The sequence below is a fragment of the Varanus komodoensis genome, unplaced genomic scaffold (assembly GCF_004798865.1).
Source record: "Varanus komodoensis strain SLA01 unplaced genomic scaffold, ASM479886v1 scaffold112, whole genome shotgun sequence".
Lineage (NCBI taxonomy): Eukaryota > Metazoa > Chordata > Lepidosauria > Squamata > Varanidae > Varanus > Varanus komodoensis.
This window is the reverse complement of record NW_025335322.1, coordinates 361,622-383,222: the sequence shown is the minus strand read 5'-3', so window position 1 is coordinate 383,222 and position 21,601 is coordinate 361,622. Positions and strand designations below refer to the sequence as shown.

General features: G+C 52.2%; 2 protein-coding genes across 4 annotated transcripts; one reads left to right on the top strand and one right to left on the bottom strand.

Annotated features, from left to right (window-relative positions):
• Nucleotides 1-473: 473 nt before the first annotated feature.
• On the top strand, nucleotides 474-11,256 carry SLC22A17 (solute carrier family 22 member 17). Its single transcript, XM_044420926.1, has 9 exons — nucleotides 474-809; nucleotides 1,591-1,694; nucleotides 2,082-2,236; nucleotides 3,333-3,498; nucleotides 4,763-4,896; nucleotides 5,371-5,476; nucleotides 6,103-6,326; nucleotides 7,558-7,669; nucleotides 8,562-11,256. The coding sequence occupies exons 1-9, from the start codon at nucleotides 474-476 to the stop codon at nucleotides 8,875-8,877; spliced, it is 1,653 nt and encodes a 550-aa protein (XP_044276861.1). The 3' UTR covers nucleotides 8,878-11,256.
• Nucleotides 11,257-11,447: 191 nt separating this feature from the next.
• On the bottom strand, nucleotides 11,448-20,504 carry LOC123018645 (polyadenylate-binding protein 2). 3 transcript variants are annotated; one of them, XM_044420927.1, is made up of 8 exons: nucleotides 20,354-20,475; nucleotides 17,534-17,648; nucleotides 14,331-14,398; nucleotides 14,138-14,244; nucleotides 13,878-13,965; nucleotides 13,287-13,441; nucleotides 12,640-12,663; nucleotides 11,448-11,586 (listed from the first exon to the last, which is right to left on the bottom strand). In XM_044420927.1, exons 2-8 carry the CDS (start codon nucleotides 17,613-17,615, stop codon nucleotides 11,538-11,540), a joined length of 573 nt encoding a protein of 190 aa, XP_044276862.1. In that variant the 5' UTR covers nucleotides 17,616-17,648; nucleotides 20,354-20,475; the 3' UTR covers nucleotides 11,448-11,537. The 3 variants fall into 3 exon arrangements, with proteins under 3 accessions (XP_044276862.1, XP_044276864.1, XP_044276863.1); XM_044420929.1 differs by lacking the exon at nucleotides 11,448-11,586 and having other exon boundaries at nucleotides 12,624-12,663; nucleotides 20,354-20,504; XM_044420928.1 differs by lacking the exon at nucleotides 11,448-11,586 and having other exon boundaries at nucleotides 12,643-13,441; nucleotides 20,354-20,504.
• Nucleotides 20,505-21,601: the final 1,097 nt, after the last annotated feature.

Sequence of the window (21,601 nt, the reverse complement as noted above, 5' to 3'; positions counted from 1 at the left end):
TCCACGCTCCCGTCCTTGCATGGGACCCGGCTGCGCAGACGGCCTTTCCCAGCTGCACCCTCCACACCCCCTTCGCCCATCCTCCTTTCCCAGCCCCCCCAGCGCGCCATTTGCACGCCGCCCCCCACGCCCGCCGCAGTTCGCTGTTGCCGCTTTCTCCCGGTAACTCTGCCTCGCGGCCCCATCATTTTCCTGGACGGACCTCCGAGGAGGAGGAGCCGATCCCCTCCTGCCCAATTACTCTCGGTTTGGTTCACCTGCTCTTCACGTCTCGGGTGCTCGGCTCAGTTTCCTCCTCCTGATCTTCTCATCCGTTCCCCGCCGGCTTCCTCTTCCTCCCGTCTTCATCCTCCCCACCACCCACCCCACCTTCTCCCTGCTTCCATGACTTCCATGCAAGCATTTCCCCCTCCTCTCCCTTCCCCTCTTTTCTGTTTCCTAATTCTGCCTCCCGCTCTCCGCAGACGCTGCCCATGGATACTAGCCCCCCGATGCCAGACCCCGGGGGCCCGCGGAGGGACTTCACGGCCCCTGCGCCCGAATCGGGGCCTCCGTCCTTCGAGTGGCTGCTGGGGCGGCTGGGGGCCGGGGGCAGGCGGCAGGGCCTTCTCCTAGCCCTGAGCTGCCTGCCATGCGTCCTCCTGGGGCTCGGGCTGGGCTCGGACGCCCTCTTCACCCTGACGCCCCCGCGCCACTGCCGGGACGCCAACGGCACCAGGCTGCCCGAGAACACCACCTGCGAGGACCCCCGCTGCCAGCGCTGGGATTACGGGGGGCTCCCAGCCCTCACCAGCAACCCGGTGACCGAGGTGAGCATCCTCCTGCACCAATGGCCTTTCCCAACGCACTTCCCCGGAAACTGGTCTGTTAGAGCGGAGGCGATAGGATCCAAGGAACGCTGCTTCGGATCCCTGGGAAGCTGACACCTGAGCTCATTTCCAGAGGTGGTTTCTGTATTCCGGACTGATCAACTTCACGGGCTTTTTTGAGCTCCAGGAAGGAACGGGGAGTTCCCACTAAACTGCCCATTGCTGGCCCCTTGCGCTCATGCCCGTGCTTCATTCTCGCTCCCCTGCGGCTGAGTGTTTAACTTTGCTCAGGGCCCAGACCATTATCCAGAGTGTGCCTCTGCCCTTGAACATGTGAAACAATGAGGGAAAGCATCCCTGAGCATAAGCAAGCTGCCTTTCCTGTGATTCATTCAGGAATTAGCAATGTCCAGGCATTAATTAGTATGCTCCCTTTGCTTGTAAACATCATACAATTGTTTATTACTGGCACCCCCAAGGCTGAATTGGAACCAGACCACAGTGCCCTGCAACATGGAAATAAGGCGAGGGAGAGTACCTCTGAGCATGTGTAGAAAATTCCCCCCCCAACTAGATCCTGCAACCCAGGATTAGAGAACAACCATGTGGATGCAGGCCAGAGGTGGTAGCTCTCTTTTCAGAAGTTTGCCCACCTGTCCTTCCAGCTCTTCTGTCCAAGGATGCGCCCATCCTTGAGCGGTTCTGCGTTATCTTTTGTCTGTGGAGTTACCCAGTATTCCTCGCACTTCCCCTTCCGGTCTCTGTATCTCTGTTTCTCCAGTGGTCCTTGGATTGCTCTCGAGGTTGGATTGTCCCCTTGGAGCAGCTTTGCTTTCTTCTGGGCTTTGCCGTGGGAGTCCTCCTGCTGGGTTACCTGGCGGACAGGTAAGTCAGAGGACAAGGACTAAGCGGTGGGGGCAGGAGGCAGTGGAATCTGAGAAAGGAAGAAGAGATGATCAAGGCAAGTCAGAAGGTCAAGGTTCTAGACCTCACGCTGCCACGAAGCTCACTGACCCCCGGCTCCAGCCAGCTCCGCTCATGACATGCCTACCCTGTGCCTGTCCTTGGACATCCGCACCGATGGGGCTTCAGCCACCTCCTGTGGAAGCCTGTTCCATACCCTCGGAGTCCTGATTGTCAGGAAATACCTCCTGGCATCCAAATTGAACCTTGGCTAACATCAGCGTGGCTAGTCCCTTATGCAGGAAAAGGTGGGGCGGGTACAGAATGGCCGTGGAGTAACCTCTCAGCCTCTCTGTCCTTCGTCCGCAGTGTGGGCCGTCGTGGCACCTTGCTCCTGGCACTTGCTCTCGGTTGCCCTGCAGGCATCTTGGCCGCATCCGCGACCTCTCCCTCAGTCTTCATGTTGGGCCGCTGCCTCTGGGGGGCAATGCTGGGGGGGATGCAGCTTGCCCTGTATCTTAACCGTGAGTACCTTTTTGTAATCTTACCTGAGCGTATCTTGTTGCCATTGCCTCACATCTGTGGTTTCCTGCCTTTCCACATCTGGGGACCAGCGAAAACAGGAGAACTGCTCTGGGGACTGCTGAGGCAGAAGCAAAAAGCACCATGCACATAAAGCAGTGTTCTGTGTATTAGTTTCCAAACACAATGCCAAACAATGAACATTCTCCAAAACAACCAGAAACTGAGCAACCAAAAAAATGCCAAGAAAACAGCAAAATACAGAAATTGGCACAGCCTTGCTCCCAGCTGGCTCTCACCAAGACATCTCTCCCCTCCCCAGCCCCGCCTCTGGTGCCACCGGTGCGCCCCCCACAAACGCAATGCCAACCGAGGAAGAGGTGGTAGAGCTCAGTCAGCCCCCATGGTGCTCCGTGGCGAGCAGGATGTGGTCCATGAAAACCACTGCCTTAGATTAACTTCCTTGCCATTTTTTTTCTCTCCCTGGGTTGCAAAGTGGAATTAGCCTAATTAGGAACCAGTTAGAAGCTCACATCAAACTTTCAGAGAATCTCTGGTGAAGTCCTTTTGTGGAGATAAGGCAGCTTTTGGACTGTTCTCTGTATTCAGCATTCAAAATCTGGGGGTTTCTCCCTGGCTTTTTAGAATTGTGCTCATTATTTGTTTTGTAAATGCTGGGTTTCTTTTCAGCACAATTAGTAAAAAAAAAATAAAAATCCCCTTGCTCTTTGCTTTTCCAGCAGCTGTTGTATTCCCTTACTTTTAAATTACTCCATTGTTTATTGTTCTATTTGCGTTTGGGAATTCTGGGAGCTGCCTTGAAAATAATGAAGATGGGGGGAAAAAAAAAGAGGAAAGGAATGTCCTTGGATTGCAAAATCGGTGGAAGTCAAACAAGCCCGACGGGAATACGTGCAGTTTGGAAAGAACTGAAAGCTGCGGTGTCTGATCTAATGCATGCTTCAACAAAGGCAAGGTCCAACAATTCCCAGCACGCTGGGAAGTGGCTTCCTAGTGCCTAAATATGCATCTGCTCGCACCTTTATTTACAGACTAGAAACATGCTTCTGGTCACTTGGTTGGTTCATTCTTTCTTAGGTTTGGAGTTGTGTTGTCCTCCACAGCGGCTGCTGGTCGCCATGGTGGGAGACCTGGTCACGGTGGGGGGCCTTTTCCTACTTCTGGGACTGGCTCTTGCGTGCGGAAGTTGGCAGGTCCTGCAGGGCGTGATCTCGGCTGGCCTGGGCCTTTGCTTGCTCTATGGGTAAGTCAGAAGCTGCATCGGTGGGGAGTCTCCAGCACCCTTCTGGCTGAGCCTGTTCTTTTCTCAGCCAGCACAAATTCGGCTTGCAGATTTTCACTGCCTTGGCCTATAGCAGGAGTGGCCAAATTTGGGCCGTCCAGGAGCTGTCTTCTCCCGTCCCCTCTGGGTGCCGACTATCAACAGACAAGCACACCTGCCCACATTAGCCATGGGGGAGCATACAAAGGGCCAGGACTAGCTTGTTTCAAAGCTAAGTCAACCCCTTTGGTACTACGGCACCTCAAAGGAGCCGAATGGAGTTGTAAACAAGTTAATATTGACCCCTTTGATTGCTTTTTTCCCTGAAAGCAATTCTTTGAACTATTTTTGCTTAGTTGGGGCACTGGTATGTCACACAGAAAAGGGGTGACCTCCAGCACCCTCTCTTTGTGGGTTCAAAATAGTGCCTGGGAGGTTAGACCCCAGTTGTCTTTCACAGCTTCCCTGGACTTAGATTCTCGACCTGGTTGCTTTTCTTTGATTACCAGTCTGCTGTCTGGGAAGAGAGGGTTTTAAAGCGGGCTGTAATCCCCGGAGGAGTGAATTCTCTCCTTCAGCAGTGTCTGGTGTGAAGACATCCTTCCTTGGATCCCCCACCAAGCAGCTTCACAGGATCACCCCTTCGGGTTCTGTTCAGTCTTTATCAGTGTTTCTTTTTGGGGAATCTGTATCTCAGCTATCGCCTAAAAATAGTTGAGGTGTCTAACATAAACCAAAGCAATAATTCAGCAAACCCAAAAGTGTTTATAAAGCAAGGAATGTCACAAATATTTGTTTGTAAAAACAGACAAGCGGGTCAGGTGTGTTTGCAGTTTCTTTGTGCTCCAGCAAGTCCATTGTCAAAAATGCAATCTTGCTGCCCCCTGAAAGATGTACCAGACTGGAAATATAGCCAACTTCCCTTGCATGCTTTGGTACTTCAACAAACCAGTCCGTGTTCCTACCAGCCCTCTCTGGGAACCCCTCCCGGCCGGTCTGGGTTGGGTAGAAACGAGGCCACTGCTGGCCAACCTCTGCCTAGCAGTTTCCAGTCACTGGGATCCATCATTTCGGGTCGACCTCACAAAATGCTTTGCAGTTTCTCAAGTGCTTGACCCAACTGAATTATAATTCAGCTGAGGAACTGAGCTTCGTAGAACACATCTTGCCCCCAATCCTTGCGGTAGGGTTTGGAGGGGGTGTGTCCCTTTAAGACCCAGCTCTTTCCCCCTCCGTTCCTTCTTAGGTGTCCTGGATTGTACCCTGAGTCACCCCGTTGGCTCCTAGCCACCCGGCGAACGACACAAGCCAAAGAGATTCTCCTAAACCTGGCCCAGGGCAGCAACACGCAGGAGTCGGAGGCGCAGGCGGCGCTGGAGGGTGAGTCCCGGAGGGCTCCAGGTGGCCTCCGACGAGTTGGGTTGCCTCCACCCCCCGTCAGGCGTGTTGAGCCAGAACCTTCCATCTCCTGGAAGCTGTTGGGGGCTGCACTCTGGTGGTGGAGTCAAAGGCAAAAGGGTCGGAAGTACTATTCCAAAAATGCCAGGGTATTTTAGCTGCAAGCCCTTCCTGCCAGTAACTTGACCTTAGGAGAAGCCTTTCAACCTTTTAGAATGAGCAAAGAACACGTGCAAAGGACAGAAAAGGGGGTGGGGCTAGGAGAAGGGGCGTGGCCTAGGGGGCACTGGGATGCAATGACTGTCCTGAGTTTCAAGACCCCCGATTTGCAGCCTTCCTCCCCTAAAGCAAATGTAAACGCAATATGTCAAGGGGTTGTGCGACTCTAGGTGCCGCTCTGATGAGATTCCCTCCCTTTCCTCCGCTCTCCTCCTCCTCCTCCCGCTACTTCCAAAGAGCTCGACAATGCCTCTCACCTGCCTGCGGCCGCCCAGATCTCACTCTGCGCACTCTTGTCCTGCAGAAACATCTGGAAAAATGTTCTCATCCTTGGTTTTACCACGTGAGTCAACCCTTCCTCATCCCCGAGTGGGAAGAGAGTGGGATAAATAGGGGGTGGGGGGAGGTGTGAGCACTGGACAAGGGGGTGCTATTCCAAGGACGGGAGGGGGCTGGTCTGTGAGATGCCCCCAAGATCCTGCGATCCTCTCTCTCTGATCTGCTCTTTTAAAACTTTTAAAGTTACCGTATTTTTTGCTCTATAAGACGCATTTTCCCCACCTCAAAAGTAAGGGGAAATGCCTGTGCGTCTTATAGAGTGAATATGTCTGCGCAGTAAGTCTATCAGATGGGGAAGTGATGGGGAATGTGCCTGTGATTATGTGCCCATTTGATTCAGAATATTTTTTTTCTTGTTTTCCTCCTCTAAAAACTAGGTGCGTCTTAGGGTCAGGCGCGTCTTATAGAGCGAAAAATACGGTACCTTTGGGAGTTGCAGCTCGTGATCACCCCGGTCTTCTTCCTCCGCTGCTCTTATTTCATACTGCCCAGTACCCAGTGCTCTCTGGGCAGCTCCCAGGAGCTCAAAGTCACACCTCCGGTTGCTTTGACACGTTCTCTTATTTGCAGCTGTTAGAGAAAAGTGAGGTGGTAATGGGGTTTTGTTGTTGCCGCCCGGCGCGTTTGCAGATTCATTGCCCACGCCATCTGCCACTGCTACCAGCTGGCCTGGGCATCCCTGGACGATCCGCACACCACGTTCTACCTCTCCTACTTCCTCTCGGCCGGCAGCGCGGGCCTGGCCTGCCTCTTCCTGTGCCTGAGCGTGGACCGGTACGGGCGTCGCGGGATCCTGCTGCTCACGACCACGCTGACGGGCATCGCCTCCCTGATCCTGCTGGGCCTGGGAGAATGTAAGGGCGCCGGGGCTTGCTGCGTGCCATCCCGTGGGAGGGCCTGCCCAGGTTGTGGGGTTCTGCAGGCAGCCTTGTCGGGATGCGCCTGCACTTCGGTGATGCTGTCGAGTGTGCAGAAGGGCAATAAAACGGTCACGGGGGCTGGAGGAAGGTGAAAATAACGTTTTGTTTAAATGTTTTATTTAAATAACGTTTTTCTTTAAACGTTATTTTAATTGTTGAATTTATTTATTGATTTTATATGTATGCCGGGATGTCTCCAGATTTTTATGTATTTGTAGAGTTATTTATTTGTATTGGAAGCCGCCTCGAGGCTTTTGCGAATGGGGCGGCATGTAAGTGTTCCAAATAAATAAATAAAATAAAAAGAGGTGAGGAAAGGGAGACAGGATAGGGGGTTTAAAATAATGCCTGGTTTGGACAAGGTTTTCTCCCTCCTGTAACGCTTGAACCCAGGGTCACTGCATGAAGCTGATAGGTGGGAGGTTTAGGACAGACAGAAAAAAGGAAGGCCTTCACACAGTGTGTAGTGGAACTGAAGGAATTCTCTGCCACGGGGAGTGGGGATGGTCACCAATGTGGACAGCTTTCCAAGGGGAGTGGGCAGGTTCCTGGGGGAGGAGGCTATCCGTGGCTGCTGGCCTTGCTGGCCGTGGGCCCACTCCTTCGGCGAGGGTGCCGTTCCTGCACGCCCGGTTGCTGAGGAGCTCGGCCAGGAGAAGGCCTTGCACCCGTCCTGCTGGAGGGGTCCTGTGCACAGCGGGTTGGCCACTGTTTGCGCAGACGGCGGTGCCTGGGCCTAGTCCAGCCGGGCTTCTCTGTCGTGCTTATGCTAATAAGAACACAGGAAGACCTCTGCTGAATCCTGGAACGGCATGCCACTTCCACCTGTTTCAGTTCCCCAGGTGGCCGCATGCTTCTCCTGGCTCCATCCCTTCCCCCCCGTCCACAGCTGTCCGTGGTTTGGTGTTTTCTTGACAGGTGTGCCTTTGTTTACCTTTCCAAAAGGTGGAAAGGCCTCTTCCTGGGAGGAAGAGAGTGACACAAAACCTTGGGGATCTTTGCCCTGCTCCCCCTTTGGCTCAGCCCAGCCCTGGGCTCCCACCTTGGTGCTGAAATGCTTTAGGCCAGGTCTGCTGGGTCCGGACAGCCGCATCAAGGTGGGGCCCATTCCCCTGCAACTTCGGCCTTTTCAGTGCTGGTCTGCTTTTCTCCCTCGCTGTTGCAGATCTCAACGACGCTGCGCGGAGAACGTTCTCCATCCTTGGCCTGTTTTCCTCCCATGCGGCAGGTTCGCTTAGCATCTTCTTTGCCTCAGAGGTCATCCCCACCGTAATCAGGTCAGGCTGTAGAAACGTTCTGTGGCTGTGCGACGGGGGACTCTGGGTTGATCGGGGAATAGATGCCGCTTTAGAAACCTACCCTAGCTTTGATCAAGCTGGGACCTTCTAGAAGTGTTGGACTGCAGTACCCATCATTCCCATGCTGGCTGGGAATGATGGGTGCTACAGTCCAACACATCCGAAGGGCTCTTCTACCCATGCGTATCCCCTTCCTAACCTTCCAGCTTGCATGCTGCGTTCAGCTGACACTCAGCTGTACTCCCCCCATCCTTTGTATCTTCAAGCTTCTAGCCCTCAGTGTTTGCCTTTTGCCACTCTAGAATCTCCCCTTATTTTTCCTTGTCACTGACTTGCCCTCATTCTCTGAATCTACTGCAAGATCATGGCTGTGTGTTTTTGGCAATCATGCCATGAGTTCGACATTCAGATAGAATTTGGCCTTGTGAAAGCTGTGTTGCCGAGAACATTTTGTCCACTTTCGAGTCCTTAAGGCTGGGAACACGAGCTCAAGAGCCCACAGTCGCGGCTTGTTGAAATCTTTGATGATGAGGGTGGGACAGACTGACGGGAGGCAGCTGCGAGATTCTTCTGGTGGCTCAGATCCCCAGTTTCAACATCCTGGCCCACAGTTTATCGCACCTCAGGACTAACGCAAGTTAGAATGCAGTGTTCCTGAGGCCGAAGTCCTTGTGTACTTTATTCAGGTGCCATGTGCTCCGAGGTCGTTTTAATGGGAGTAATTAAAGAGGTTCATTATTAGCAGGGTAACTGTGTGCTCATGGCCGAGTTTTGGCCCGTTAGCTCAGGATAACACCTGCGTGAGTCTCTCAGGACGCCGGATGACCCCTCTGCGGTTTGCCTTGTGTAATGGAGGCCGTTCTCTCCGCAGGGGGAAAGGCCTGGGCGTCATCCTGGCGCTGGCCTCTCTCGGGGGGCTGAGCGCGCCCCTGCTCCAGCTGCGCGAGCGGCACGGCTCATTCCTGGAACACATCGTCCTGGCCTCCCTCAGCATCCTGGCCCTCCTCTGCCTCATGCTGCTACCCGAGAGCAAGCGCAAGGCCCTGCCCGAAGGTCTCCGCGACGGGGAGCTGTACCGGAGGCCCTCCCTGCTCCGCCGGGCCGGGGGCTCCGAGGGCCGGGACGCCGAGGGGTTGACCCGGCGCGACGACGTGCCCTTGCTCTCCACCCCGAACCCTGCCAGCTGACGTGCCTGCCCCAGGACCCCCGGCCGGGCCTCAGCAAGCGTGGCCTGGGCCTGGGCCTGGGCCTGGGCCTGGCCTGCAAGCCGCGCCAAAGCTCGGTTTCGGCGACGGAGACCGTCCTGCAGCCCTCCCCAGACTCTCGTGGGTGGGGAGCTGTGGGGAGAGGTGAAGCCCAGCCAGCTGAGTGCAATAAAGTCTTGGGATCTTTTTGCAGAGCCCCCCGTTGCTTCTCTAAGCTCCCCACCCACTCAGCTTTTTGGCGTCTTCCCTCCATTTTAACAAGCAGAAGAGAGGGAAGCCCCACCTGTTGGCTTTCTGCCTAGCAGGTGTTAAACGTGCAGGAACTGTGCCAGCAGAGAAGTGCCAGCAGTAGGAGCTTGTTTTCCTGTCTCTACATGTGTCTGTTTTTTATAAAGAGCGAGGTTATACTGGACCCACTCGTAAAATTCTTGATGGAGTCGTGCGATTCTTCTAGGAACGGTTCTGCTGCCCCCCTGCCTGTTTTTCCTCCTCGACTGTCTTGGTGGTCCTAACCAGCCCCGACCCCTCAAGCTGAGAGCGAATAACCACCCATTTTACAGAGTCAGGAAACTGAGGCCAGAACCGACTCCCCAGACTGCTTTTTTACAGGGACAAAGCTTTCAACCTATGAAACCTATGCACTCCATTCTGCCGTCGTCTCAGTCTACAAAGGGCTCGTCATGTCTTCTGGGCTGGTTCCCACCAGTGCCCCAAAATGGGACCCAGGACCTTCGGAATCCTTGAAAGAGGCGATTGTTCAAGCGGAGCTGGGCTGGATGGCCGAAGCACTTCATGGCTGTGCTCGTCGCCGACATTCTTTCCCAGGTCTGCATAAAACCATTTGCCCGTTTGCTGTGCATGGGATGGCCACAGGCTTGCTGGCAGACGCTGATGCAGCGACTCCTTGCACCCTGGACCGTTACCCCCTTTCCAGTCACGTAACCACCTGGCTGCCTCTTGCAGCTGTGTGGAGGCGGAATTTAACCAAGGGAAAGCCGGTCTTGTTGAATTTCTTCCCTCAGAGACATGAAACCTGCTGCATTTTAAACACGAGGAACTAAAAAAAGCCCTTATTTTCTCCTCCAACGCCAACACTTTTTAATACATGTAGCATGAGTACAAACAGAACCTCATCAGGTACAACCCGTTACTCCACTCTGGGCAAATTATATTATCGCCAACAGGAAGCTATTTGAGGTTGGAAGAAAGGAATGAAAACGAGCCACCGAGAGACCTCAAGTGTTCCAAAAGGCAACTCACACTAGAACTTCAAGAGACTCTTGGCTGCTTTTTACCCTAAAGGGAATCTACCGACTGTTCATAAGCTAAATCAGATTAAAGAAAATTTCTTCTTGAGAAACCTTTGCTTTGCCAGAGAGCGTTTATTAGGCTCTGCCAGAAACAGTCACGTGGCATCAAAGGACTTAGCCTTACCTTTTATCTGGCACATTTCTTAAAAATGCAAATTGCTTAATAGCTTTAGATGTCCTTGGAGGGGCAAGTCACCCATTTACCTCACTCATCGCAGGAGCGCATGCATCCATGGGGACTTGAAGGGATTGTGTTTAACCTTTGGGAATTTGATTGCCCAAGTTTCTAGCCCTGATGGAAGAAAAGCTGGCCAGCTTATTGGGTACCCTAAATGGACCAAATTAGGTACTATATAGGCATTTGGCAGGCAGATTCAGGCTTGAATCAGGTAACCCTCGTGAAGTTCCCCTGCCCAGCAGGCATACCTGCTTCCTCCCTCTTTTGGTAGCTTCTGGGCCTTGCAGGCTTCTCCCCTTAGAGGCTTAAGTGACTGGTGTGTGGAAACCCAATTTATATAATTGCCTCCATTTTATACTTGACCATGAGGCATGGCAGCCCAAACTCACCCAGTATGGCCCAGAATTTCCCAATCCAGCACCTCGACTGCTACACCACACATTAAAATGGGTTTTTATGTTTGTGCCCCCCAAGGTGGCTGCAGGGACAGTGGGAATGGCAGCAACCTCCAAGTGGAAAGGGGCCCGTGGGTTTAAGGGTTTCCCAGCCCAGCTTTAAAGGCTCCAGGCTCCTGCAGGCAGATAATCCTGTGGCAAACGGATTTGTTACCCTGGAACGGTGAAGGCCAGTGGGGCGCCATGGCATGGAGGCCCAGAGAGCTGTGCCCTCTTCCTGATCTGGAAAGGCGCACGATAGCAGCAGCTCTTTCCTAGCGCTACTCCAGGTGTGTGCCTCCTTCCTGCAGGTAGGCAGGTACCCGCAGGTAACACTGCTGTCAAATCAGAGGCGTCGTTTCTTACTAAATCACTCTGGCAATTTTGGATTAACCTGACTGAGCAGCTGTATTCCAATAAAAAATGCAACCCAAGGACACCCAGAAGGATGCTTTATATTTGTACATGATGAGAAAAAAAGAATCACTCTCACCGGTTTCTTCCAAAAACATCTTTTATTTTTTTTCTGCCCTCATAACATGTTATTCTATTTCTCCCTCTTCACCCTCCCCACCCATCCTGAACTTTCCCCCCTTTTTTTCTCCCCTCTTTTTTTTTTTTTTTTTTTTAACTCATTCTCCCACATGGAAATATGGGCCTGATTCCTCCCAACACCCACCAAGTCCCCAAGGGAGTCCTCTCTCCCCTGCCCCCTGGTCTCTAGAGCTTCAGTTTTCGGTGATATTTCTTCAGGCTAAAATAAAGGAACCTGTAAAGATAAAGACACTCAAACAAGGCATATAACATACCCCAAGGGAAGTGTGGCAGGGGAGGCAGTGAGGGGCAAAGAGCAAAAGGAAATGAGGCGGCACGGAGGGGCAACGAATTTCACGGGAAACGGCCCGACCTGTTTTAAAGCGAAGGTTTAGGTATACAACTCCATCTGAGCAGTGGGGACCGGGGCTTTTAGACAGGGGAGGGTGATTAAAAAAAAAACCAGGAAGGATTCCCTGCCTGACCCCACAGTAGGATGCTGAAAGACTTGAGTCTGTCAAAGTGAGAAAGACAAGCGTACAGTGACGGGGGGGGCGGTGTTCCAGGGCTCCTGTAAAAAAAAAAGGAGGAAGTATTCCCCGCCCGACCCCAGAGGAGGTGGCAGAAAGACTTGGGTCGGAAAAAGGGAAAAAGACAAGCGAACGGGGGGGGGGGGGGGGGGGGGAGCCACATCGCAACAGGAGCCCTGGAACACCGCCCCCCCCCCGCTAATTCACTGGGGTGGGGGAAATGTAAGAGAAGCAAATTAGAGCTGGGAAAAACCAAACACACCAACGCTCACACACGTGCAGCCACGCAGTGCACACAGGGGCACAAGAGGAAATGGGCGGGGTGCAGAGGGAACAAAATCACCACAAAACGCACAAAAATGCAGTGATTTGGGGAAGTTGGCAGCCCTCCAAGCCCACCCCAAAACTGCTCCTCAGATTGCAGGCAACACTACAGACGTGGGAGGAAGAATGGACCAGTTATGCACGACAATCTGCAGATGGAAGGGAAAGGAAGATGGGGAAGGCGGCGGGGTGGAATCGGCAATACTAGTAGTGGGGGGAAATTTAACAACAGAATGCCCCCCCCAACATTTATGTCTTCCCCCTCCCATATGTCAACCCTCTTTCTCTGCACAGCATTAGACACATTCTCCTCCCACCAACAGTATTTTTTTTTTCCATCATGGTAACAATCTTCATTTTTTTTCTTTTTTTTTTTTCCTCCTTCCTAAAACAACTATTTTTTTGTTTTGTTTTGTTTTTAGTAAGGGGAATACCATGAGGTCGCTCTGGCCCGGCCCCTGTGGAGAGAAGAAGAAAGCAGGTTAATGGAAGGGATATGAAAGAATAGCTAAGTAACTCAAAGCCCAAAGAAGATCCCAGAGTTGGAAAAGGCCTCAGTTGTGAAAACCTGGCAGGCTTCAGCCCCAGAAGCTCAAGATGAGCATGTTTTGTTCTTTATGAGCCCAGTCCCCAAAGGGTTCTACACTTCTTTCTAGCTCAGAGAGGACAATCCACAGAAGGAAATTCTAAGAAGCACCTGACGCTCTTATGGAGAGCCCACAATTGTGAACTGTGGGAATCTGAGGAATTTTCACTGTTTGTTAAGTACTGGAAATAGCGAACAGACCAAACTGAAAACCCGGGTGGGCGCTTTCTCCTTCAGTGCCCCAATTCACGCCCGATTTGAACTGTTCTTTTCCACCTGACGGTTGTTTCTGCGCTTAGACTGTCTTTGGCCAAAACGAGTGGCTGCAGCTCCCAGCCCACCTCTTTCGCTTGCCATGTTGCTTTCGGCCCCGGGCAGCCAGGAATTCTGCCGCCTGCTCTTAATGCAGAAGCCCGTCTCCAGCCGTGCGCAGCCCACCTCCTTTGTGCAGCGCTGCCCCCGCACCCCCAGCCCAACGACAACAGTGGGTCAGACCTGTAAGCGCGCCCTCGGGGCGGCCTGCTGCTGAAGCCACTGTAGAAACGGGCCCGGGAACTGCTGTAGCCGGATCCTCTCCCTCGGTACCGGGTCCGGGGGAAGCCCCGGTCTGTGGTGCTGATCCCAGGGCGGTTGGTCCGTTTGGGAATCACCTTTGGAAAGGACGAGACAGCTTGACGGAAGAGGCTGTTCAAAACCCCTCTGCCAACCATTCAGCCGCCGTCGCGGTCTATCCCGAAATCCCACAATCCTGGAGTCCCGCCCTTTCCTGCTTGCTTCCCCTTGGCCCAGCCCCAAGGAAGTTAACCTTCACATAAAGGTTCAACCTTCACATAAAAAGCTAAGACCTTTTTATTCAAACAATATTTTAACAATGTTTAATATTTATAGGTTTTAATTGTGCAGCAGGGGTGTTTCCGGGTTTTAACTGTATTTGACTTATATTTATTATTTGTGTGAGCCGTTCCAAGGCTATATAGCAAGGGGACGGCAAAAACTTTGAATGAATGAATGAATGAATGAATGAATGAATGAATGAATGAATGAATGAATATGTGCTTCAGAGGCCGAGAGAATCCCCGTACACACCTTGATCTGTCTTCCCCTGAAGAGGGACTCGTCTAATGCTAGGGAGGTCCGCACCGACTCCTTGTCCGAGAATTCAATGTAGGCGAACCTTTGGGGAAAGCCAGGGAGAAGGGTCAGCAACGGAGAAGCTGTCTGCAGCTTCTGCTGTGGTGCTGAGCCGGGTCTTGTTCTCGCCGGTTCTTGGGTGCGGCGCCCTGAGGGCTGCTGAGGGGCTCTCAGGCGGAACAGAGACAAAGCCGGCCCGGTCACACCAGACTCACCCCTTGGGGTGACCAGTGTACTTGTCACAGAGGATGGTGACCCGGTTGACGGAGCCACAGCCGTGGAAGTGGGCCTCAAGCTCTTCGGCTGTCGCCCCGTAATCCACCTGGAAGAGATGATGCGCGGCATGAGGCGACGAAGGGGCGTCTTTGCCTCCCTGATAAAGTGAGGATGAGGTGGGGGGACACTTACATTGCCTACATATATGGATCTGGCATCGGCCTCCATCTTTTCTTCTAAAGACATGATGACTGGACCAGCTGTGGAAAAAGCAGACGCCTGAGCAGGGAAAACCGGGACTGGAACCTTTCACAATGATTCTGGTTCCCAGGAAAGATTTACAAAGGCCCTCCTCTTGGGAAGGCAGCTCCACAGGATGCTCAAAAGCAAGTTGGAAAAGGTACAATACCGGATCAAGTCATTACATTTCTGAGCTTCAAGGTGCTGTGTAGCGAAAGGACATCTCAAGAGATACCAGAAAGCATTCTCTCCACTGAAATTCGCAGCATTTCACAGTGGCTTTAATCTATTTCCGTACAGCGGTTTTACACGTGCTGCTTGTAAGACTTCTGTATTTACATTTGTATGTAAACCCCTCACAGGCCGGACTCCACTTGAGAAGCAGGTTCGATGTTTAGAAATAAGCTCAGCGGCCACGAGCAACGGCCTTATCCTCCAAACAGTGATCTTGGTAAGACAGCTCTGGTTTGCAGCCGTGAATTCTGAAAGCCGACCGGGCACTGAATCAAGTGGGAATAGAGAACAGCTCCTGTGGGCTGGAGAAAAAGGGGCTGCCCCCATGTTCCTTAGCACCCCCCATCCTTGATGATGCACTTCTGTTTTACAAAAGGCACCCACAAGCTTCACCAGCTCCTCCGAAGCTCCACTGATTATTCCCATTATGCAACTAATTAAAGCTTCCAAAACGGCAGTAGCAGGGGAAGGAAGGAAAGAGGAGGTGGCAGCTCAAAACCCTCAGCTGAACAACTTTGACATCATAGGAATGGAAAACCCAGAAAGCTCCTGTGACATTTTTCCATCCCAACACCTGAACACATCACCCCTTCTCTAGCATACCGTTTTTCACCTCTCATTTGGATAAGAGACAGCGCAATCGTAAAATAGGACTCCAGCCTTTGGACACACCTGTTTCATTACTTGTATTTATACAACACCTTTCTATCGTGCAGGGGTGGGCAATAAGCAGCCCCCCTCCAGCCATGGCAGCAACATCATTTGTGGTGCCAAAATATTACCTGATTGGCCACCCAAAGACAGCAGCACCACCACGGGATGCCAGGAAATAGAAACATAGAAACAGAGCGAGTCAGAAGGGGTCTCCCGGGCCATCTAGTCTGACCTCCGGCACCAGCCGGCTCCGCTCACGACATGCCCACCATGTGGACATCCAGCCTATCCTTGAACACCCGCACCGATGGGGCTCGCTTTCAAATCCAACCCTTGAGAGAATTTTACCGGGAGGAGCAGGAGGGCTGCAGCCCATGGTGGGGGCGGCTCCGAAACCTCCTGAAGTTGCACATCCCTCCTTTAAAGCTAAATTAAATAACCTCGCACACAACGCAGCAAAACAGAAGAAGCAAAACCACATTAGCAAGTGTGTGGGCTAAAATAATGGCGTGAATTCATTTGACTTTCCTTCAGAGCCTGTTTTCCTACAGCGGTGGCATATTTAAAATTACACAATGCAGAGTCATAGAACAGAACCAGTGGTTTGGAGATGGACTAAGCACCCCACTTCCTTCCTAGATTATTTTTTGCCGCAAGGGCCGCCAGAGTCGTGAAAGGGATTAAGTTCGTGAGCCAAGGTACCACTGTACTGATGTTTTATTTTGCTGTTGCGTTCTTTTGAAAATATAAGACCGTAAATAAAGGGGAAAAGTCTCTTCCCTCCTAAATTAGCCTGCTGGGAAAATGCAGAAGGAAAGTAGGAGTGTGTCTTTATGCAAAAGACCTTGCGGGGTTGGCTTTAGCACTTATTGTACCTTCCTGGACTCAGCACACGCCCAGGAAGGTGCTTGTCCCGTAATTCTTACAGCATGTCAGGCTACCTTTGGACCTCGGTGTTCCAGTAAAGCAACAGCAATCCTACAGTGCTGACATCTGCCCACCCTCGCCCGAGAACACCCACTGGTGACGTCACACCCCTCTGCCATACATGTTGAGGCAGACAGCAGCTAGAGCCACCTCTCTGCTCACCCTCCAAGGTGCATGAACAGGTAGGGTGGGCTAAAAGGGCCCCCCGGAGGGGATTCCAAGCACCCAATCCCACCTAAGCTCCCAATTCTCTTAACTGCAGGGGAAGGTGGCTTGCGGTCATCCTCTTCCGCTCTGCCGCTTGCACAGTAATCGTTCTAGTTCTGAGCCATACCTGGACTTCACCACAGCACCCGAGCTTGCAAAGGATTTTAATACCGATCTTTGCAATCTGACGTGCGCCAAGACCGAAGCACAACTGAATCCTCATTTCCAGCCCTGCACAACACTGCGGCGGCCAAGCGCCACGCCGGTGCAGCTTCAGCAGCTCTTGCGTCTGGGTGATACTCTGCTCATCAGTTCAGCTGGCCTTGATCTTAGTCCTCAGAGCTTCTCGGACGGCTTCGACTTACCACAGCAAAGCTGTGACTACCAGACAAAGTACAACCATGGAAGCCTGCCCGTGCTAACCGAGAGCGGCATTTTGCCCCACGTTATGGCACCGGGTGGGAAACGGCCTTAGCTCAGAGGGACGGCGCAAGCGCCACAGACACACGCTGCCGGCCCCGATCCCTTGCTCCTCCTGCAAGGCCCAAAAGCTCTCTTATCAGAAGTCCCAGAGAACAAGCGCTGAGCTAGTGACCATGCCAGGCCATGTTCAACCATTTTGGGTGGAGTCATTCCACCCAATTCACTGACATTTCAGTCGTGCGGCCGTACCCCCGTGGGGACCGCTCGTGTCCTGTCAGCCACCCAGGATGCCAGCATGCCGGGGTCTGGTTCAGGATAGAGGCAGCCAGCAAACGGTTCAATCCCCCAAGAACAGCCGTGCACCTCCTCACACTGGGTCAGCGCTTAATGCTGACAGTCCTTCCTGTGCCTGGACTTAGTGAAACATCCTTTATCTTATTCCTACCGTGTCATGCCTCCAGAGCCAGTTTCAAGACAGATCTATGTTGTTTGGACAGACAAAATTTAAAAGCCTCAAAGTTTCCGCGAGCAACCCTCTGCCCTCAAACACGCAAGGCAAAGATGGCCCCATCTCATTTAGAGACACCCTGCACTAAAGTCTCTTGGCAATTCCACACAATCCCAATATGCTGCTACTTTGAGGCGCTGAATACTCGAAAGAGCAGAAAGGAAATCCAGAGGGAGAGAGCAGGTGAAGACGGGGGGCTCACCGTTGCCAGGAGGGGGGCTCATGTTCATTTGTTTTTCTACTTCGTTCTGCAGCTCTTTCAGCTTCTCGGCTTCTTCCTCCATCTCTCGCACTCTAGCTTTAATGGCTTCCAGTTCCTGGGTGAAGACAAGGGTATGCAGGGCAAGCAGGGAGCCAGTTAGAAAATACAGAATAGCTTTTACGAGTCTCACCCAGACTCTTCCTTTGCCCTGCTATTCTCCAAGACACATCACTTTTCCCCTCAACATACAAGACATTTTTCAGCCATCTATCCCCATTCAAACATTTATAGTAACTCAGGACTGAGAGCCAGTGAGGTAAAGTGGTTGGAGCAAACTGGATTGGCACTTAGGAGATCCAGATCCTAGTTCCCACTTGACCATGAAGCTGATGGGGTGACTTTGATGCCGTCACTGATTCTTAGATTAACCTACCTCACAAGTCTGCTGTGAGAATAAAATGAAGAGGATTATGTAAGCCAAATCAGGTTCCATGCAGGACAAAGATGGGATATAAATATAATAAAACAAAACCAATCTGCCTACACTGGTTTCTCGGGATCTGTCCATGCCAGTTCACCAACCCTAACCCTAGTTCCATAATTTTGGCCCTCAATCCAACCCCGAGATATTATTTAGGATCAGCAGTTACTTCAGGTTATTTAGCAGGCATCCAGTAACAGAAGAGGTCCTCTTATGGATCACTAATTGTTTAAACAGAAAGAAAGTATAAATGGCAATTTTTCCAATGTAAACAGTGGAGTTCAAGGACCGATGCTTTTCAACTTACTCAGACAATCCATAATTAGAAGTGAGCCAAGTTTGCTGACAACCCCACATTTTCCATGGTGGTTTAAACAAAAAGAGGTTTTGCAAAGCTCTAAAAATATACCCAGAAAGGAAGAACGCACATCAAAATGGCAAACATGGCCCAACATAAGCAAGCATAAAGAAATGCAAATTTCATGAACACACCGTAACTGGTGGCAACCAACCAAGAAATAAATCTTGAGGTTGTAGTGGACAACTCAAAAATGAGACCGATTGTGTGACCATGCTGTGGAAAAAAGCAAATTCTATCTTGGGCATAATTAGAAAAATAAACGAAAACACAATACTGCCCTTATATGAAACTCTATAGAGCACCACAGTTGGAATAATGAGCATGGTTCTAATCACCACACCTAAACAAGGAAAATGTTGTAGAGTAGAAGGTTCAGAAAAGGACAACTGAAATGATCAAGAGGCTGGAGTAACTCCCTAGGTAGCTTGGGACTGTTTGGCTTAAAGGGCAAATATGAGATGTGACACAAGCACCAAAAGGGTTCTCTCTCTCTCGCTTGCTTGCAGTATTCGAACCTTCATCATCCCATGAAGCTGAATGATGAAAGATTCAGGAAAGATAAGGAAGGATTTCACATTGTGCACAGTGAAGCTACAGAGTTCGTCTCCACATTCATTTACTGGTAGTGACGGCCGCCCATACCGATGCCTTCAAAAGAGGATTGAACAAATTCATGGAAGAGTTTGACGGCTACTAGTCCTACATTGGGTATGTTTCAGTTTACCAATTGCTGAGGAAAAAATGGTACAGTGGTATTGTATTTTTGCCCTGCTCTTGGGTTTCCCATGGAAAACTGTTTGCGATTGTGTGGACAGAATGTAGAGCCAGTGGGATGTTTTAACTCAGGATACTGCACTGATCAGGACGCTGGACCCTCCAGCCCTTTCCAACTCTATGATCTATTCTGTGATCTTTGGATTAATCCAGCATGGTTCTTATTTCGCCAGCTTCTGCACAGTCCCTTATTTTGGCCTGTTTTTACATTCTATAAAATCTGTTCTAAGGAAACACCCCCACATGATTTGAACTTAACCCAAATCCTACTCACTAACAGCAATTATAGCCCCAGGCAGGAGATACATCACAGGTTCTGAGGTCTTGCCTCAAAACTTTGTGCATCCCATACAAATGATCAGCAGCCTAGCTGCCTCTGACCCAGTTTTCTCAACAGAAACCTAGCCTTGCAAATGAGCATTTCTGAACCTGCAAAATACAAACCCGGCCTTCTCCCCTTTGCCAACCGGTTCCATTTGCAGGAAGGGTGCAGAAGGAACTTTCTTTTTTCCGTCACTAGCCCAGAAGCCCAAGACTGCTCCAAATGCTGCAATCTGCATTTCTTATGTGCAATGCCTAAAGGGACTTCAGGCATTCTTTGTGGCCCCCACCTCCACAGGGTCTTGCCTGTATTACTTGAGCTCTCACGCCCCTCCCAAGAGAAAGAAGACCCACCCAAAGAGAAACACGGGGGATATGTTAAATTTAGGGTAATTTCCCCCCACTTTTCTAAAATCACTGCCTTCCTCAGGAGATATTGGGATGCCAATATGCCTTTTTCTTTTCTGGGGCCCCACCTGCATCACTTCTTTGCTAAAGCCCGATCCACCTTCCCAAAAGCTCAGGCCAGCCTGGGGACCTTTCCCCACTGAACTACCACGCTCTCGCCTCTCTTTCCAAATAACCTTCCCACGAAAACACCGCGGAACAACATCCGCACGGAACAACCACTCCGAGAAAGGGGCCCGGGATCACTCTGCTTGTTTCCGGGACCGAGCAAAGGATCTGAGTTTCCGGCCCACGAACAGCGCTCTGTGCCAGCTTTCCCCTACCGCCGGGACCCTCCGCAGGGGTTAGACCACACACCCAGGGGGGATGCTGGGAGATGTAGTCCAACGCGCTGGGAGAGACCCGAGTTGGGGAGGGGAAGCCCCGAACGCCCATGTGAACCCCGTGAAGACAAATCCTCCGCGGAAGGACTCACCGGGTCTTCGATGGCCGAGTCCCCGGGGTCGCTCTCCCCCAGGCCAGCCTCCTCCTCCAGCTCCTCGGGGTGAGGGTGATGGTGGGCGCCCCCCACTCCCGCCTGGCCTGGCCTGGTGGGAAGCGAGGAGGAAAGGGCGCCCCGGGGGCCGGAACCCCTGCTCCCGCCGCCCGCGCCTCCTCCGCCGCCGCCGCCGCCGCCGCCGCCCGCCGTGGCCTCGAGCAGCAGCTCTTCCTCCTCCTCCTCCTCCTCCAACTCGCGGAGCCCCCCGCCCTGCTCCCCCCCGGGGACGCTTCCCCCCAGCCCGTTCCCGTACTGGGAGGCAGGAGGACCCCCGCCGAGCCCCCCGCCTGGCTCCCCCTCGCCCCCCAAGGCCGCGATGGCCCCTCGCCCGCCGCCGACGCTGCTCGTGCCCCGCACAGACGCCATAGACCCCGCCGCTGCTGCCCGCCGCACTAGCCGCCCGCCGCCGTGCTCTGATTGGCTACGCGCTCGCGGCCGCTCCCATTGGCCCGCTCCACGTCCCGCGGGCCTCCCGGCCATTGGCCAGCCAGCGGCCGCCTTCCTCGCGCCCTCATGCTCCCGAGCCGTTGGTGGAGGTCAAACGCCATTCAAAAGTTTTCTGGCCGCTGATTGGGTAAGAGCGTGCCTGTGCGTCGCGGGGGCAGAAGTTTGCCATGCGGCGTAATGGTTGGTTCTGAAGCGTCTTCTTGTCACCGCCCTGACCGCGCTCTTTTCCGATTGGGTGGCTCACGAAGGATTCCGCCTCCATCTTTCCCGGCGCTGAGCTGAATGGAAGAACTGTACGTCAATCTAGTGGGTACTAGAAAAGGATTGTTCGGTTCATTGAAGAACTAGAGCGTATCAGAGTCATTGGGTAGTTGGCTGAACTTGGTCCGCCTTTTCCGCTTCTGTCTCGATATTTCAATCAACCGTATTGAGATTCATGATTGGCTATATTAAGGATTTTTTTTTTTAATTGGCCGCCGCCACGTGCTTTCTGAATAAAATCAATCATACGCACTGGCGTATTCATTGGCCATCCTACTATGCCTTGAACCAAAGAAGCAAGATACCATTGGATGGGGAACGCTATGCCAATCATGCAGAATAGCTTTTCTATTGGTCAAACCGGAGTTCCTTTCGTTGAACTTAATTTGTAGAAGGAACTTTTGTTCTGCCCTTTTCCCGGAGGCTATTTGAGTCGCAATTTCTGATTGGCTAGTGCTGCTAACAGCTCTATGGCTA